Raw genomic sequence first — 20,587 nt, forward strand, 5'->3', positions numbered from 1 at the left:
ATGCTCAGGCTCAAAAAGTTTTATCATCTCAACAGAGTTAATGTTGAACATGCTGAAAAAGGATGCCCAAATTCCTAAAATCACACTCATTACTCTGTCAGTCAATTCGGCTCAAGGTTATTTGGGCATTCTTGAGCCTGCAGTAACGTTCTGGTGGGTCATGACAAATTCATCTATTGATGAATCGATCTATTGATGAAAGGTTTCGCCATAAGCAACTGAGAACAAAGAGATACCACGTTTGTTCATGCCTTAATTCAACATTATCCCTCATCTTGTCCCCTCCCTACCTCCACATACACACAAAGAATCATAGCGTATGTGTTTGATTTAGGGGTCTTAGATTTGATTCCGAACCATGGAGCCCCAGCTGGGATTTTTCCATTTTCATTGTGATTTACTTAGATGTCGCCAATATTGCTGTTCACAGCTCTGTGAAATATTTCACAGAGCTGTGAAAAAACAGTAAAAAGCTGTGACACCACCAGCAAAGTGTTTATTCCTCTGAATCATACACATAACCAAAAAATGGTCTCTTGAATTGGGCTGAAGTAGCGTATCAGGCGTATTATGGCTGTTAAATGTACTTCAACTTTCTCAACCGTTATTTAATGCTTTAATCCCTGAATTATTGAAAGTATGTTTTGCTTCAGTTACATCACTGAAGCTGAGAAAACAAATGGGGTAAGACAACTACATTTTCACAGTGAAAGCCTGTTTACTTTTGGCCATGAAAATCTACCAATTATTGGCGATTTTGGGGTTTACTTTTCTAAATATCGGTAGTTCCATTTGCCACATTCCACAGGCAGATGTTCAGATCACCATTGGCAACAAAGTGCCACATCATAACCAAGAAAAAACAACAAAAAAAAGTGAATAAAAATAAATTCTACAAGTTTTGGGATTTTTACGTCAGTCCAAAAAGTGCTGATATAAATTTGTCCCTGTCGTTTGGTGTACATTTGCCTTCTTAATCTTCAACCAAGTTGTTTCTTTCAGATGGTGTGAGAATAAAGGTTGGAAAACAGTCAGTTTCTTTGTGAGCAAACTACTGGTTTACGAGGTAATAGATGTTACGAATAGATGGCCATTTAAGACGTAGTGATTCAAACCAAAAGAGCCGTAATAAATCCCTCACTCCCCACCTTTATCCAGATCTTTATTAAAAATGTTTTTTTTTTTTTTTCTTTGACTATGCACCACCCCTCCACAAAACAATGTTCAGTGAGGTTTGCATCATGCAGCCAACTAAAAACCAAACCAGGGGTCGGCAACCTTGTTGTAATCTTTTTTCAATGTAAAAGCAACAAAATTGTATACTGTAAATAAAAGTGCGGCAAGCATGTGTAGGCCTTTTCTTTTTCAGTGGTTCAGTGGTATTTGTTTAAAATAAAAACAAAATGTAGCCAAAAAGCTCAGAGTTCACAATTTTGCATATGTGTTGTGTACTCAATAGCGTTCATGCCTGTGCTGAATTGCCAACAATAACCATTCTATTGAGCCTGTCCTTGACTGTCTTTGCAGAGGGAGGAATTCATTTTCTGAATCAGTTCTTGTTTATTTTTTAATTTGAAGAATAGATGCTCTGATATTTTTATGAAGGAATCATTCACATATTCTCCATCTGTGAACGGCTCCCCCCTCCTTACGATCTCATGTGCAGCCCAGTGTTGCCAACTTTGCCATTTTCTCGCTAAATCTGGCAACTTTCCAAACCCTGATTTATGATTTATTGCATTTTGCATATTGCATTTATTGGTGATTTATTTTCCCAAAAGTGACTGGTGACAAATGTAGGAACTGGTATTTGGAGACGTAAAAGTGATAAAACATATTAATACATGTGTGTTATGAAGCTCATTTCAGCACAGCCTTAAAGGACATCGGTTGATATGCGACTGCAGCCTTAGAGTCAACAGACACAGTGGCGCCATAAGTCGTCACTTTCTCTGTTGCTGGGTCACCGCTGTATTCCTAAAACAGACAATTCTAAAGGGCAAACACACTTTAACACTACTACGATATATGAGTGATAATTATATTGCTGGTTGATTTATGTCCAGTTCCAACATTCTGCCCCGCCTCACAGCAGTCACAAGCAGGATGACATAGTCAGCTCCGCAACACACTATCCGCCTCTCCCGGAGTCAGGCTCCGAACACATAGCTATGGCGTGCTTCTCGTTATAAAACATATTGCTATGCTCTCGTAAATTCTTTTGTTTCATTCTACTGTGCAGTAACTTGCGTCAGACTCAACTCCAAATCGGTCAACTTTTTTTCTCCAGTGAGACTCACAGCATACACTAGCCTACCTTCCCTTCCCTTGCTCATTCAATCAGCAGTCAGAACGCAGTCTAGATGCATTCATGGACTTGTGGTGAGTCGGATATTTCAAATTATTTTCGAAAATGCACTTTCCCCTACTTCGGTGTTAAAAAAATCACCGAGCTCAGCAATGGGAGCCGCAACAAGGTGGCTGAAGCGGGTTGCCGACCCCTGGACCAACCAAACAAAAGGGTGATGGGTACATGAAGACCTACTTACACAGTTTGCTTGGCAGGAAGGAAACAAGTAAATCAAAAAGAGATCCAGTTACAAAGTTATTACATTGCAAAGACAAAAATAATTGGATCCTCGTGGAGGTTCTCAGTTTTCTCCCCACGTTTCCTCTCAGGGTTGAGGTTAAGTACAAAGGAAATACAATAAAGAGCCAACATCCCTGCAAGCAGCAACAGTGTTGAATCAACCATTTTTATTATTTCCAACTGTGAAAGTACCTCCGGATCGTGTGTAGTCATTAGACAACGGCAGGAATTTTTATTGTATCTTTAATGATGTGGGCACATGTGAAATACTTAATGGTGCTGCCATATTCCTCTCTTGGTGTTAAAAAAGGCTTACACAGCAAAGTTGCAGGTAAATGATGACAACACCATTGCAGAACGAGATATGGAACTAACATAGAAAGTTACTTAACAGCTTTAAATTTGCATGAAGCCTGCATAATTTTATTGGCCCTTGGCATAATCTAAAAAAAAAATTATATAATAATAATAATAATTATAATGATATTACAGAAATAACTATTTGCTTTGTCAACCACAACACAAAGAGGTCAATGCTTTTTTACATATGTTGACCTACATTGAATTGGTTTTATCGTAGCAAAGAATGCAGAAGTGACCCCTCCAATTTTTTTGTATGCAGCCCTCAGTGGAAAAACACCCCCACCACACCCCTACGCAAGTAAAACCAAGCCATGCCAACATGATGAGGATTTTGCATGATTTTTTAAATACCGCTTTGTTCCTCAAGAGGTGACACTGGGGCACACAGCAAATGCAGAGCTATGCAACAATGAAATAAAAGTGGGTTTAGAATGACTTATAAATTGAGTGCTTTTCAAACTTTTGGCATAACATCAGAGCTACCCCTAGAGACTGGTGTCAGTACAGGTCATAAGTCTGGAGCCCAATGACATGTCACACAGAGAAACTTCCCGAAATATGTCCTCCTTGCTTTAAACTAATTACTGTTTACTTTTAAAGTATGCTCAAGATGATGCTGGTTTGATGTAATAATTGGGCGTGGCGTTCTTGGAGAATTTTGTTTAGTAAGCTGCAAAAAAACAGATGGTCTTAAATATACAGTGGTGTGAAAAAGTGTTTGCCCCCTTCCTGATTTCTTTTTTTTTTTTTGCATGGTTGTCACACTTAAATGTTTCTAATCATCAAAGAAATTTAAATATTAGTAAATGAAAACACAACTGAACACAAAATGCAGATTTTTTTTATTATAAAGGGAGAAAAAAAGGGAGATCTATCAGTCTGGAAAAAGTTATAAAGCCATTTCTAAAGCTTTGGGACTCCAGCAAACTACAGTGAGCCCCACAACAACAACTGCAGGCCTCACTTGCCTCAGTTAAGGTCAGTGTTAATAACTCCACCAGAAGAAAGACTCTGGGCAAAAACGGCCTGCATGGCAGCGTTCCAAGAGAAAAAACACTGTTGAACAAAAATAACATGAAGGCTCGTCTCTTTGCCATAAAACATCCCAAGACCTTTGGGAAAATACTCTATGGTCTGGCAAGACAAAAGTTGAAATTGAAGGTGTGTGTCCCATTAACGGCGCATTTCAGAAAAAGAACATCATACCAGCAGTAAAATATAGTGGTGGTAGTGTGATGGTATGGGGCTGTTTTGCTGCTTCCGGACCTGGAAGACTTGCATTCTGGAAAACATGAATTCTGCTGTCTACCAAAAAATCCTGAAGGAAAATGTCCGGCCATCTGTTCATGATCTCAAGTTGAAACAAACTTGGGTTCTGCAGCAGGACAATGATCCAAAACAACACCAGCAAGTCCACCTCTAAATCGCTGAAGAAAAACAAAATGAAGACTTTGGAGTGGCCTAGTCAAAGTCCAGACCTGAATCCTATTGGGATGCTGTGGCATGACCTTAAAAGGGTGGTTCATGCTTTAAACCCCTCCAATGTGGCTGAATTACAACAATCCTGCAAAGATGAGTGGGCCAAAATTCCTCCACAGCGCTGTAGGAGACTTGTCGCAAGTTATCGCAAATGCTTGATTGCAGTTGTTGCTGCTAATGGTGGCCCAACCATTTATAAGGCTTAGGGGGCAATCACTTTTTCACACAGGGCCATGTACGTTTGGATTTTTTTTCCTCACTTAATAATAAAAAGTTTAATTTAAAAACTTGTTGTCACTGACTAATATTTACATTTGTTTGATGATCAGAAACATTTAAGTGTGACAAACATGCAAAAAATAAGAAATCAAAGGGGGCAAACAGTTTCACACCACTGTATAATAATAATAATAATGGATGCCAATTCATGCCAACGGCCTCTCTGATCACCACCAAACATTCATTCACATTTATACACCAGTGTGGGCAGCACTGGAAGCAAGGCAGGGGTTTCTTGCCCAAGGACACAACAACAGTGACTGGAACGGAAGGAGTGGGGTTTGAACCATCAACTCTTCTGTTTCTGGACGACCTGCTCTACATCCTGAAATACTACAGTAAAGAACAGGGAAGGCAGAGGCTTCCAGAATGCTGCATCTATTCCAACCAGGTGTACGTAATAAATTGGTGAGATTGTATATACGCTAGAAAAGGTCAGTAGGATCTTAGCAAAGGGGAAAAATGCTTTGGCGTTTATTAAAGGAGTCATGTTGTCGCCCAGGAAAATTTTTAGCTTTCAACGTCAATAGGCTGTTTCCAAGGACAAAACACTTCTTCAGTGGTAAAAGTGATAAAAAGCAAATCCTGCAAAACTGCCGTGTCAGCACGTAGCTAAAGACCATCATCAAGATTATAGGCACATCAAAACACCACCAAAAGCTACATCAGTCAGTAAAAAAAAGCTGTATATTTAGTTTTTGCAGATGTGTGCCACTGGTGATTTGGAAAGAAAAAAATAAAACTTTCCTCAAATGTCAGGAGCTTCTCATAACCCATGTGTATCCTTAATAAGACGTTCTTGCCCAACACATGAACAATCAATTAACGATTAATTTTCCTCATTTTTACATTTAATTTTAATCCCTTGTTTGAGTACAAGAAAAAAGTGGGGCAGGCAGAAAGTAGAGCTCCAGACTGTGACTAAATGGTAGCATTTTGTGACTAATATTTGAGAAATTTCAAATATGTTTTTCATGTACTTGTGCATGTGCGACCAGTTCATTTGTCTGTCTTTTTAAAAGTCTGATTAATTTACCTAGATTATGCGATTGGAAGCTAGTTCTCTCTCTTGCATGTGTATGCTACTGGAGCAAAGCCGCGCATTCTGTGCCAGTCTCCACGGCGGGATGTAACCCGGAATTAATTGTGGCCGAGTGGGCCATGATTGTGTACATTTGTGTACACTTTGCTAGTAGCTGTTCAAGCTAATATGTGTCTATGTTTGGTGTATGTAACATGAGGCTACAATCAATCAATCAAACTTTATTTATATAGCCTCTTACATCAGCTGTAGCTGAAGCAAAGTGCTGTACAACCGTGCAAAAAAAACAGCCAAAAGGCAGCAGCAAATGCTCCAGGTGTTGAAGAGCTGATGATACAGCGGCGACAGGCTGGAATGGATTATTTAGGTAAACATTAAGGGTTGGTGAATTCAAATATGACAGGTGAATGATCCGAAGGTGTTACTCTGAGGGATAGGGGTAGTCCGTTGGAAATAACAAGGTCCAAGGTGTTCATGCTGGTGCGTGGGAAAATTTACTGACTGTGTAAGGTTGAACGAATCCACTAAACTTTTAAAATCATTAGCCAAGCAATCTGACTGACAACACACGTGGATGTTAAAATCACCACATACTAAAATGTTGTCATAGTGGGGCAGAAAGTCCAAAAATTCAGGAATAAAATCCTGACTATATTTTGGAGGACGGTAAACAACAGCACACGGCACAGGAAAGGCAAAGCCAATAGCGAAAAGTTGAAGTTCAAAACTTCCAAAAAGACCTAGCTGTGTTTAAACAACAGCTAAAAGTATGTTTAAAAACAGCGGCCAAACCACCACCACAACCAGAAGCTGAAGAAAGAGTAGCCAGGGGGGAGGAGTTCTGTGAAGGCACTGTTATCCCCAAGTTTAACCCACATCCCGGTCAGCAGAAGAAAATTCAGATCATGTGTGCGTATAAAATCATTTAAAATAAACGTCTTATTTGAGTGAGATCTGGCATTTACCAACGCACACGATATCGTGGTGAAGGTCTCAGTCTGTTGGGTGGAACGACCAAGCAGGTGCAGATTCGCCACAACGCAGCCCCGTCCTCGGGTACTGACACGCCGTCTACGTGGAAGTGGAGTAATCCGGCAAACACACCGGTGAAAGTAGACTGTAAAGCGTTGGAGGTTGAAAGCGGCACACTGTAGAGGAGATCCGGCCGGTGGATAATGAAGATCACATCCACAAAGAGTTGCCAGACAAGAGTTACGTTTTACGTGGACGCCGCTTCTCTTTCCACGTCGCCGGCGACGCTTATTGCTAGGCAAAGCTGGAACAGCATGCCGCAGAAATGCCGAAATGGATTGCAGAAAAGGCGGTAGTGTGTTTGAGTGGTCATCGTAGCCAAACCCAGGCAGATTAATCAACGTGTTGCGGATATTCAATAATGTAAAGCGATCATATACTTGTAAAGGTGACACAGTAGGAATGACAAATACCAAAACCAGAAATAGCAAGAACAAAGCCAGGAGGGGTGCTTGGCGTACCATGCACAGCGCCGCCATCTTGCCTCACCTCTTTCCCTATGATCTACATTGTTATTATTATTTCAGTAATCTGACTAATTTAGTGCATGGAAACATACCGAATGAACTGCAAATTCTGCTGTCAATACCCACCGCATGGGGTACACAAAATTTGCCAATAATACTACAGTAGCACCACACAATTAAAACACACCTTGCGCAAACACAGTGCCAGTATGAAACATAAAATGTGCCGTGACCTGTGTAATATGCCTACTTGTTTTTGCGGGCAGTAAGCTGTTTATTATGTTGTGTCAACTGCTGCACAATAAAATGTGAATTTCTGCATTTACTGTTCAAGTATTTATCAGGAATACAGAGGAAATGAGAGGAATGTGATTATTTACTTTGCAAGTTGATTTCGGTGTGTGCCCCTACATTTTCTCCTTGTGCTCCTAAAATTTTAAGTTAGGGGCCACTGTGTTTCTAGTAAAAAAAAGTTAGTCTGGAGCCCTGGAAAGGCAGTGAAACCGAAGGATCTGAGCTAAATGACTGCTGTCATCAAGATCTTCAACTAGCGTTTTTGCAGTCGGTCCTTAAAAACGGCAGAGCACTGCTGTTGTATAAAGGATCTTTGACTAGTGTTTTTACAGTAGGTCCTTATAAAAAGCACAGTGCTGTGGCGCCTTGACAAAGGAAAACAAAAGTTCTGCTGGAACCCCGGGAACGTACTCTGAACCAGCTCTGAAACAGTCACACTGGAAATAGGAATCTGTATCGCATTTGTGCAGTAGGTCCTTAAAAACAGCAGAGTGCTTCAATCATGAAGAAGATTTTTCACTTGCATTTTTGCAGTAAATTCATAAAAACAGCAAAGAGCTCCTGTTATACAGAAGACTAAGTTTGAGTAGTTTGCAGGTCAAAATTCAGACTCTGGACTTTCTAATCCCGCACGGCTGCTTCTTTTAATGTTGTTCACAGCGACCTCCAAGCGAGGATTTCTGTTTGCCAAGCAGGCCGACATGACGGGCTAGTGAGGGCTTAAGTGAGTAGTCTACTGCAAGCTGGGTGACCAGGAAAGAGTCTGTTCCCACTAAAAAAAAAAAAAAAAAGTACAGAGTGACGGGCAAAGAAAGAGGAATCCTCTTAGTAGTAATGTCCTGTTGTGTACCTCCATCTGTTGCTCTGTGTGATGGACCACAGTCTGCAGATTTGTGCTTATTTCCACTGTGTCATCTGACTTGCAACATTTACAATTGTAAATAAAGTTCCTCAAACTTAACAGGATTTTTTTTTTTTATGATCGCTGCCATTATTTTTTATTGTATTGTATTTGTATTTATTGTGTGTTTCGGCAGGATTACACAAAAAAGTACAGGGCACGTTGTTTTTTAATTAAACTTGTAGATGGAGCGATGTAGGATGATGTAACAAGGCTGTGGGATCTATTTAACATTAAGTATTGGGCTTTGCATGCAACAAAAGGATTACTTTATTTTACTTTATTTTCAATTAATATGAGCAGGATTGCTTCTTGGATTAAAAAAAACACGTTTTCAAATTGTTTTGTTAAATTTTAAATAGATTTATTTAACAATAGGTTTATTTTTTTTGGAAAAGGTTAAACAATGAATTTTAAATGCCTATAAAATAAGAAAAAATAGAAAAACAAATTAATACTAGAAAGGGAATTAAGGATTTTTATGATTCCTCACTTTTTTTTAATCTAGTATTGCGTTTTTTTTTTCCCCTGGTGCTGACAAATAGAGATGTAAATATAATATGAGAGCTACATATGATAACACAAAGAACTATGGCTCTACTGTTATTGTTTAAGTCAGGGGTCGGGAACCGTTTTGCCTAAGAGAGCCATGAAAGCCACATATTTTATAATGTATTTCTGTGAGAGCCATAACATTTTTTTTTACATTGAATACAAACAAATGCTTGAATTTTTAAGCAAGACCAACAATTTTAGAATATAACACTGTAAGTCTCTGAATTTAATCTTTTTAATAACCTTGTTATACTGAAGCTAACCATTAATAAATAAAATGCTTCTTACCATGAATGTGACTTCTGGTGCTGCTTGGTTTTGCACCGTGCTCCGTATCTTTATTTATTTTTGCCGCCTTCTTCGTCAAAAGGATTTGCTTTGCTGAATTAGCTAGCTGACTATTTGATTAAAGGAGGGAAGTTTACTTCTTGACCTTTCAGTAACCCGGGTATTGGCTACCACATTATCCAGTAATAATCGAGTTTTGGTATCTGACCCAGAAAATACCGGAAGTATAGCTGGCATTGGCTCTGGTCACCCGCATTGTGGTAGAAAATGGATGGATGGATGGATTAAAATACATAATAAAGTTTTATATTTGAATGTTATTTTAACACTGTGACTTCGGTGATGTTTTACTTTAAATTGTCAGCAAAAATAAATTAAAATAAATACATTTTATCGTATTAAGAAATGTCTGAGAACCAGATGCAGTTATAGCTCCTGAGCCACAGGTTCCCTACCCCTGGTTTAAGTGATAATATTATTATTAGTCTCACAAATAAATTAAGAAGTATAAAGAAGTAAAGTATTTTTCTTTTCCTTTCATTTTTTTAAAACTAGTAAGGTATTGTAATTCTTTTTATCACTGTTTTTCCAGGTATGTTTTGATAGATTACCATATTTTTTTATGCAAAAAAGGCTTAAATGCCCTTAAACCGTCATACCATTAGCAAAACATTACTCTGAGGTACAATTAATACAAAACAAAGCAGTTTATCTTCAAACAGTGAGAGGCTGAATCTCTAAAAATGACCACCAAGGACACTTTTAGACACAATTAAAAACCAAGCCAAAGCAGGACCTAGTTTTTGTGCAGCAAAGATGAAAAAGGACGGCGCAATCGTGCACTATTTCTACTGTAGTTCTTTTGGGCAAGGGAAGAACTATTTTGCATCTTTGATTCTGAGGAATGCGGAATGCGTCATAATGAGAGTAGAGCAGCAGGTCCGCAATGCATAGCAACTGCTTGATGTGAATAGTTCTTATCAATTACAAAACAGCGCTGATGGTAAAGTAATTGGGTCCAAACCCAAAGCTGAGACTGATGACTGTAATTACATCATGAATCATTATGATGACAAAACTTGTTTGCACATCAAGTTTACATTTTTTAAACTACCATAAAAACCGGTTGAGAACAGAGAGAACCCTGAATCCGCTTCAGATCATTTAGGAGAGAAAACACAATTTAGAGCTGATAAATGGCCTGCTGTCGAACTTTGTAGCTCCTAAGTTTGATACCACTTCACAAGAAAGTAATGTACATGCATCATCTCAAAGCTTTCTGGCCCATATAATCAAAGCAATTGAATAAAAAGTTTGGCAGGGCTAAAACAACATGCCAGGAGCGCGGCACTGATGACTGGGTGGGTGGTGGACTATTTATGAAAGGCAAGCCGTGAAAGAATCTCCTCTCTCGGCTCCATTTCCTTCTCAAAACAGCTAACATTCCCTTTGTGTCCTCTGCAGGGTTGCTTCTTTTTCATTTATAGCGACACAGATAACATCAGTCACTTTCCTCTGGTAAGTCATGTCAAAACAAAAGGTGGATTATCACAGTAAAAGTCGGGTTCCGACTCTTCCTAGACTTCCTGTGAAAATGTCCTCATGGCTAATCCACGTGTGCTGGTCTGCAGTCTTTTCTCAACATAAGGTCACCGATCCTACCCCTACCTCTTAAAAGACAACACATTATGTTTCCTGTCATTTAAAGATCCCAGGTGAAAATTAACTCCAGCCCAAAGCGGCTCTTATGAATAACTTTAAAGTTGAAGCTAAAATTTGACCTGCAGAAAGTCTGTCATAAGAGTCATTGCAAAGCATTTGTTTAACCTTAACAGAGTTCACTGATGGAAGAATTTCTCTTAAAACTCGAAATTCATTTAATCCCATGAAAACACAGCTGCTTCACCATTTTATTTTAAATCACGTTACATCCATGTATTACCTCAAAGCCCTCCCAGCTATCATTCAACTGTTTAAAATAATTTCATGTAAAATATATATGTCTGTATGTATTATGGTGTTTTTCTCCTGTCTTATGATGATCAAAATTGCTATTGCCAACCAATTCACATCCTCATACTAACACAACGAGAGCAGTTCCACTTCTAAACTGTAGGTGTCAGTGTTGACGCAACGATACTTTAAAACTCGGCCGTGGAGTCTCAAAGTGCCCCATTCGTGTTTTTCCTCACACTCGACAAAAATAACAATATTTATGATAATAAAATAATATAATTACGTAAACATTTTTGGAAGTAAATATTTAGCAACAGTCTATTTAAATCTTGTTCTCTTGTGTTTAAATTAATTAATAAACACGAGATAAATAGCACATTCCTGTACACTGCTTTAATATTATTATATTAATTATATATTACAGCATACATCTTTAATATGTCCATATGCTTTGCCATATTTCACAAACATTTTTAAATACTGTAACTATTAACATAAATTCTAACACATTTGAGTTTGATTTTTAAAAATAAAATCAACAGCAATTCTGAATTAAAAACACACATTTAGATGGTGAAAATATTTGAAATATACAGTATTTGTTGAACTAATGACGAGAATGATAATAGCAATAAATCAGGGGAATTATTCATCTATAAACTATAAAATGGAATATCATGTGTTGTGCTAATAATTAATAATGAATTGTAACAAATATTTGCAAATAAAGAAACCATTTGCACTTTATTATTTCATTCAAATGCTATTTCATTTGTTGCAATCTGGCGTGTGCCTGATTGTATCTATTGTGAGTATTGGAATGAAATGTATGTTTTCTGCAAAAATATGTGACTTTGTACAAAATAACACAAATGTACCGGTACATTATGTACTAATGATTATTTGACAGACAGCAATGGGATTGAAAACATCGTCATTATTGGAATTGGATTACCAAGAAAAAAAAATTGCTGTGTAAAAAGTGCAGGTAATCTGAATGACATAATTATATTACTCCCTTTTAAATCATAATTTCATTCTGAATACCACAAGGTTTAATTGGTATTGTCAGTTTGTGTCATCTGTGTTTTGTTTTTGCTGTATCAGGAATATGAGCGCTTTGATGGCTTTTATATGCTTTTGCACTATACTTCTTTTATTGCTGCGCTGCACATGAACTCAGCACAGAAGAAATATGTCTTTGGGCAACATTGGAAGCGTATTAATGTCATTTCTTCAACATCTTTCACTTCTCGTTTGGCTCAGGTCGATATTGAGCTTGTATGGAAGTTATTACGGAGAGTAGAGGCTGCTCTCTCGCTTGCTTTGCTCTTGGTGCCTTTTTTTTCCCCATCTGATTCCATCTGTATCATAATCACCTGAACGCCACACCAGGTCAAGCCAGTCAAGTGACCTAGAATCAATAAAATCCAACTCAGAGGAGGCAAATAAATCAAAGCGGCTCAATTAAGAGTCCTCCTGCACAGCTACATCAAGCAAATGGTGTGTTCGATAACACAATGGTACATCTAAACCATGGCCTTATACGTTTCTTGTAGGGATGGACATAATAAGCGATGAATTCATCTTTAAGAATAAAGTGCATGTGTGAAACTGTTGGTTAATCGCATCCTATGGCAAAATGAAGTGCACTACTTGGCTGCAACCAGCAGAGGTGCTGTTGATTCAATCTCAACTATATTGCCAGTTCTAAAGAAGAAGAATCAACTATGTGAAGTCAAACCGCATCTATGCAACCCTCCACTATGGAAAAACATTTACAACATTATTCTGATTAATATCCATGAATAATATACATACAACAAAAGAAACAATGTTTCCCATTTAAACAATAAAAGAAACGTACTTGAATTCCATCACTATTTATTTCTTATATGACTTATAAATCTAAGAGAACAGCACAAAAACTAACATGCAATTTATTTTTCCAGTTCTTCTAATTCAATTACGATAAAATAAAATAAAAAAAAAGAACAAACATGAAAATGAATGGTTGTGTTTAGGTTGGAATAATTATTTCTCACAGATAATTTGATCCAGAGTGTTAAAAAAAGGCCACTCGGTTATATAACTCTATTGTAAATAACATTTTTTAAAAACCACACAGCAAACACAGCCTGGTTTTAATCATTTGTCACACTTGATGTGCTACAGTACCCCAAGCCAACGTTAAGCAAACAGATTACGCTTTTATAATAAATCTTCCAAGAATCCTCACCCAAGCCCCCGATTTCTCGTGCTCTTAATGGACAATGAGGCTTGTTCAGTCACATGATGTGCTCCATATGACAAAAGGAGCTGCTCAATGCACTGCTTTTAAAAAAGGTTATATGCATAGTTTTATAAATAGTTATATAACTATGAATTAAACAATCAGGACTTTTTAACGTGCAGTCAATGCAGCCCCATAACACATTTACTGTCATGTGCATTAACATTGTAACATTTAGACATGATTTAGTCTTCACTCAAAATAACATCTAAAGTTATTTAAAGCCTGTGTGGAAATCCATTACCAGACACAATTTATTCAAATAGTCTGCATTGTGGTTTAGAAAAAAAAAAAAATACTAATTTTGTGATTATTTATTATTCTTTCATTCTTATGCATCAAACAAATGAAATATTTTATGAAATTAATCATCAAGCTATCATACTCTAATTTTTTTAACCTAATATTTTAAATTTAAGTCTTCAAACACAACATACAAGCTAACAGGAAATCATTCCCATCTGGCAAAACAAAGTTTAAATCCTGCAGTATGGTGTATTTTCAACATACAGTAAACACATTTTATCTAATAATTAAAAATTACCTACATGTTAATTTTGTTTAATTCTAATTAGTTATTTACAGTACTCTTGCTTCATGTGTAGAAGGTTACAATTTAAACTTTTTTTTTAACAAACCACAACAGCTTTTTACCAGTGGAAATAGACAAGACTAGAGAAGAGTAGAGAACAATAAAAAATTAAATTAACCATGGCTATTTAAAAAAAAAATCATTATTATTATATGTCTAAGAATGAAAAGACACCGAATGTGCTTATGGGCTAAAACAAAAAATTCTGCCTTTACTTACATTAGCATGATGGTCACCTGTTACAGTAGCACACATCCCGCAATGAATTCTCCGTAGAAGACCACTTTTTGAAACATGTGTGTCTCTTAAAAATCAACCAGGGACTTCTTGTGTCCATGTTAAAAACGAGGAATAAACTTTCCCCCAGTGTTTAAAAACGTCCCGCATGATGCCAAAACATAAAACTAGCAGCAAGGTAAGGCTGTGAGGACGCTCCATTTCTTGTTGATTGACATCTGGCTGGCACAAACTTGCGATCAAGCGGGGGAGTTCGGTTTCTCATGAGCAATCATTCTGTCATTTATTCGAGTATTGAAGCTGATTTTAACATAATTTTGGCATTACTCATGTTCAGAATATTATATAAGAGAACTTTAAAAAAAGATGTTTCCTCAGTATATCTCGACTGTTATTATATTTCACGACATACTCCCCCCAGTCTATGGCTTTTTGGTTTGGTCCAAACTTGGTCCAGATTTGAGTGGCTAGTGTTTGCTATCCGAGCGCGCTCTGCTGGAGGTGAAGGACCGCCTGTACCCTCTCCACGTCGGCTGTCAATGGCTTTCTGGACCTATTTTATTTAAATGTCTGGGCCTTTTTTGCGTGACCAATGATGGATATTCTATGGATATTATGGACCCTACCGGCTGTAATAGCTGTTGAAGGTAAGATAATGTTTCCATGGGATTTAAAGAGCCTCGCATCATCATGCCGGCATGCAGCACTCGTAGCTCTGTTCTTGCTAAAAAAAAAAAAGCAAGAAAACACATATTAGTTAGTTTATTTTCGCTTTTTGTGATGGACCGTGCAGTTTGTGTATGGCGATTGTGTATGGCGATTCAGAGTAAAGCAACGGACTGCGGTTGGTGGTGATGGTGGCGGTGATGATGATGATGATGATGATGATGGAGGGACACAAACATTCTCCAGCATCCTCACTTAAAGATACAGCTCAGCTTTTAAAATGAGAGCCATTTTTAATTTAGTGCTCAGGAGGGGTCCGTAGAGGTGTGTTAGCATTTGTCCATTACTGAGCTGTCTAAATGTACAAAAACAAACGAAAGCACAAAATTGTCCCCATTCTATACAGCATGCATTACAATAGTCGGTGATGTTCAAAACATAAGCACGTACTGTAGTATATTTGCTCTTATTACTATTATTACATAGTGTAGTCGTTTTGCTCCAACTATTATTGCAAGCTCCCCATCATCCATTGGATCTTTAGACATTTTCACTGGTAATTCTTGAAGTCTAGAATGACAAATAAAAAAACTAAACAAGTGTAAAATATTTGCAGAAATCTCAGCACAATAATGCATGTTGTTGACAAACTGCTTTTCTGTGTATGACTGTACAGTTTTCAAGTTAACCTCTTATCCAAAACAATGCTACACTTTGTCATTTCTAATACAAGTCAGTCTAATTCAAGCTCTGACAAAAAGACAACGGCGTATTCATCCAAAATCATTTACAGAATCACATACGTGCACATAGCGTCATCCCTTGAATATGAAATAATCAATGAACATTCATTGCAAATATTATGTTGTGTGTGCCGCATAATATTTTTAAAACACCCAGCAAAAATGTGTAATTGAAAACACAGACAAACCAAATTACGACTTTCTAGTGTACTTATTTTGTATTAATTAATTAATTTTCCATGTTGTCCTGGCAAAAAGCAAGGGAACACCAATGTATAACAAAAAAAACTTTCTCTCAGCTCTACTGTGATGTTCATCTATTAGATGAGAAGCAGTGGACGACGCGACTAAACTTCAAATTTCGGTATATCAGCTCGCAGGTTCCATGCGGGCCCATGAGGTTCCACCACGAGAAGGGTTTTTGATTTGGTACCCACAGCGAGTGCCGTCACCAATCGAGCGGAGCCTCACCCCCCATTTTCTTTCCTCCAACAAATCACCCTTGTCGACGGTCCAATGAAGTCGCAAGGAGGGATTACGTATGAGAAATAAAGGGTTGAAAAAGAGGTCAAAGGAGCTGTAATCCGAAAAAAAAAAAGAAGATCCCGGCATGCAACAGAAGCGACCCCACAACTCGATTTTTTAACATTCTTTTTTACCTCGTTTGCATACTTGTAGCATTTACTTTACCAAATACATTTAATTTCCGTACAAAATGTTTACCATCAAATTTGTTGTGTTGCAAAGCAATTTGCGCTTGAACTGATGTCTCATGTAGTCCTGCATCCAATGTTCCTTCTTAGTTCTTCCTCGTAACCTCATGTGTTTTCAGGAGTGCAAACATATGAAAGGTCAGCTTCTCCTATTCATCAATCACACATGGGCGATAATGGAGAGGCCCTGTGTATTCATTATTACATTGTTAGCTTCAGTGCAACGTGATAGTCCAACTCAGGCGTAATAGCTGTGCTTTATTCCACATCACTTCAACAACATTGTGCCCTCACCCAAATAAATTACCATCTACAGATGGTGTACATGGCAAACCTTATTGCTCAGAGACATTTAATGTATCCCGCGGGATGAGGAAAAGTGCTAAATTGTTGATCAGTGGTAATGTGAAAAGCCGCTGATGCCGTCTTATTGGCTAAGCCAACAACAGGAAAGGACTGGCTCCGTTTGAAGATTAATGGAGGTGGAACCGCAGGCAAATAAGGCGAGCTTTGTCAAACACGTCCAAGGAAACGCGCTGTGGATTTATCCCTCTTTGCTTCGACCGTTTGTCATCATCAGCGCTTACCTTGACAGCCATGCTAACAACGGCACTCATCGAATTATGTTGAGTTGGAATTCTGATTTATATGCGGTCATAAAACCGCGGTAGCACATGTAGTTCAAGCAAGGGTTGGTAATTCTCTTTTGGTGGATCATTTGTGTTTTCCAATTTGCCACCGCCTTCTGTTGCAGTGCTGCAGACATTTTCTGGTTGGATTGTTGTTGCCGTGATGTGGAGAGTATGCAAGTTGTTGTTGGATTCAGCAGGTCTACTGGCCAGATGCCCCTTTCTCCTTTGAACAGGAACATAATGGGATAGAAAGAAAGCACAATAGTTAACATTTAGTCAAAAGAGTGAACTGATTTACATTTTTAAAAATACGTCAGTTTGGATTTTTCTGTTTTTATTTTGCTGTTTCCAACTACTTCTGCCAGGTTTTTTCATTAACGTTAGGCTTAATAATTCAGTAATTCATCATTAAATTTCACTCAATTGATTATGGAAAAAGAGTCAAATGTCCATCCCTAGTTATGGTAATGCTTTTATTGGACATGAGTTACATTAAAGAACATCACATGTTTACACTTGCAATTTAACATGTCTGAAAAGGAGTAGGAAGAAGCAGAGCTAATTAAATTCTACCACTACTCAATTGTTCTTTTTACTTGCATTTTCATCACAATTTGTTAGTTTACTGATTTTCGCAAAATATGTGGGAATGCAGTGGAACCTCAGTTAGCCCATGCCCTGTTAGCATATTTTTTGGTTTACGTCAAAAATTTAGTCCAAAATGCCTCGGTTAGCATGCAATATGGCGCAAGTCTTGTCGTGTTATTAACACACTGCGTGAGTCCAACTGTGTTCGTAACATTTTTTTTAAATCACAACGTCCCTGTAAGCATCGTGCTAGCATGGAAGCAGGAACCGGACGTCATTGTCCCACAGCTCCGTCACCCGTTTGTGACGTCATCCGCACATGGCTCAGTTGACTAAAAATTTCTGCTTTTCTTGTTAATCTCGGCTGTGAAACAACCCAGAATGGAGCCAAAGACATTTGCGCTTGACAGTACTTTGATTACTCGTCATAGCCATCTTTGTCAACAAAGGTCTTCCGTCAAGGTAAAAGTCATGTTAAGGCTACGTTCACACACCTGGGAATGCTGATGCCCAATTTGGATTTTTTGGGTTAAAATCTGATCTTTTATGTGGTCGTTCACATTATGAAAAAATGCAACTTGTCAATGTGAACGCAAAGTGTCCGGGAAGTGATGTGTAAAAACAGGACGTCACACACTTTGCCGTGTGTTTACGAACGTCAACATTGCCTCGATTTGTGCTCTCCTTGGCGCATTTTCAATGATTTTATGGAACGGGAGTCAACATTGTCTTAACCAAATGATTCAGATTAAGAAGGGAGACGGCAAGACTTTGGCAGGGTAGTTCGTGGAGAACGTACTGTGACGTCTGTTCCGAGGAGCTTGTGGGTAGATGTCGGAGCCAGGAGTGGTGGGACATTGACATGAGCAGCTTCAGTGACACTTTTTTCAAATAAATTTCCGATGACAAGGATAACTTTTGCCTACATTGGTGATTACCTTTATCCAAGTCTCAGTAGGCATGGCAAAACATGCCTTTCAATGACGTATAGGTCATACTGTATATACAATTTCACCGTTCAGACAGCAATAGCTCGGATACATATCCGATTAATATTTACATACAAATGAGGCCTGAGTCGCATTAGAAAAAAAATTTGAATTTTACTGTTCACACTGACATGAAAAAAATCAGATTTTGAGTCACATGAGCAAAAAAATCTGAATTGAGCTGCACTGTGATTTTAGCTTTAAATGTTCATAAATCCCTTTCATTTCTCATTTCTATGCATTTCAGAAAACTATCATTTTAAAACTACTAAATTTAGCATTTTGTGTTATCATTTTTCAGTGTCCGGAAAGGACTAATTGGATTTGCATTATTTCTTTTGGGTTAGAGAACATTTTAGTTTGAGTCGGACCTCCTGGAAAGAATTAATGACACTAACCGAAGTTGCACTATAGGCCCAAGAAGACCCCGTTTAGTTTTGGAAATAATTCTTCAAAAACGTGTTTGCTTTTCCAATAATTTTCCTTCATTTCTAAGTTAATGAAGAGGTGTGCCATTGCCATAACATTAGAATCTTAATCCAGATAAAGCCAATCAATTGTGTGCCTGTTTGTTGAGCAATAGCATAACATTACAGAGTTTACCGGCGACCCAGTAAAAATGTATAATTTTGATCTCCACATTATGCCTCTGTGTATGGCACCATGCTGTTTCAAGGCACAATATGATAGTTAATCCTGCCAAGTTTGGTAAAGAAGCTTTCACATGCAAATGTCTTCCATTGTTTTTGACCGGAATTGTTTTGTCAGGAATAGATGTGCAAGTGTAACATGAAAGCATTTTGTTTTGTGTCACAGTGACAAAAAGCCAACGGGGGCGGGCTGCAAAACGGGATTAGATATAGGTAAAACGAGCAAGCGTATACAATCCAGTGTTTTCTCAGTCGGCCCAATGAGCAGATGCGGGGAACTGGCCTGCATGCCAACCAACGCCACAGTAGGCTTTCACAAAGAATCTGTCTCTATTGAAGCCCTAATCCACCCTGCACAGGGCTTGGGCATTGTCACTTTGCATGCACAATCTCAATTAGCACTGGTAGCAGTTGTTATTGCACTTGGAGGAGGTGTGTTATGTTTCGGAGGCATCCTATACTACCTTTTTCAGGGTGAGATCAAGGAGGAGTATCACAGTTTTAACACTGCACAGCATCACTGACTCCACTTCTTGGCCTTGTTTGTTGAATGCAGGAGACCTTTTGTCTGATTCTTCCCTGCTCTGTAGTGCATAATCAAAGCAGAAAAGAATGAAGGTAGGTGTGCTTGTTGTGAAATCCTTTGCCAGGGAATTCTGATCCCATAGGTTTTGTCTCACCAGGATAGGATGCACTCTTTGGCAGCATTTCCTTGCCTTCAGCTGTCTGCTGCTGACTGTTGCAGTCTGCACTCACCAGCCAACCCTTCAGGCTTTTGTACCTTTAACTGTTCCAATCCACACATATTTGCCCTTGAGCGCTGATGCTAAAATTACTGGTAAGCATACTAGTGATGGAAGGAACTACAGTAAATATTACATTTAAAAAGTAGCTGTATGTGTCAGAAAGGCCTATACAGACTTTTTAGTACAATGGTTTCATTACTGCCAGTATAGTAATAATTAAACAGAGCATTATGGCATTATGTTGTCACATTTTTTCACCTAAAAGCTTTATTTAGGAGAAAGAAAATATTTTATGTTTTGAAGAGTTTAAACAGGCTTACAGCCGTGTACGTGTACAAGATTACCCGTACTGTGCTGTAGGTGGGTTAGGCTGAGCAAATCAAGTGCTCCTTTTCTGTGAAATGCTGCAAACGGCCTGCTTGTAAAGAAACATGGCGTAGATTGTGTGGGACTTCTGTTTTTTTCAGAGGAAGACATTTCACCAAATGCTCT

General features: G+C 38.2%; 2 protein-coding genes across 5 annotated transcripts in view; one reads left to right on the forward strand and one right to left on the reverse strand.

The window, feature by feature from the left end:
• The window catches only part of lactbl1b (lactamase, beta-like 1b), a 64,613-nt gene extending 50,116 nt beyond the window's left edge, over positions 1-14,497 (reverse strand). The window contains exon 1 of the mRNA XM_054784689.1: positions 14,351-14,497. The gene's annotated coding sequence lies outside the window, so the exon portion shown is untranslated. The remainder of the gene's footprint in view (positions 1-14,350) is intronic.
• Positions 14,498-14,862: 365 nt separating this feature from the next.
• The window catches only part of ephb2b (eph receptor B2b), a 139,457-nt gene continuing 133,732 nt past the window's right edge, over positions 14,863-20,587 (forward strand). For all 4 annotated transcript variants that reach the window (XM_054783625.1, XM_054783627.1, XM_054783626.1 and 1 more), the window contains exon 1: positions 14,863-15,015. In XM_054783625.1, the coding sequence (XP_054639600.1) occupies positions 14,961-15,015 (55 nt within the window). In that variant the 5' untranslated portion in view covers positions 14,863-14,960. The remainder of the gene's footprint in view (positions 15,016-20,587) is intronic.

Source organism: Dunckerocampus dactyliophorus, chromosome 8 (assembly GCF_027744805.1).
Source record: "Dunckerocampus dactyliophorus isolate RoL2022-P2 chromosome 8, RoL_Ddac_1.1, whole genome shotgun sequence".
In the NCBI taxonomy this organism is placed as follows: Eukaryota; Metazoa; Chordata; class Actinopteri; order Syngnathiformes; family Syngnathidae; genus Dunckerocampus; species Dunckerocampus dactyliophorus.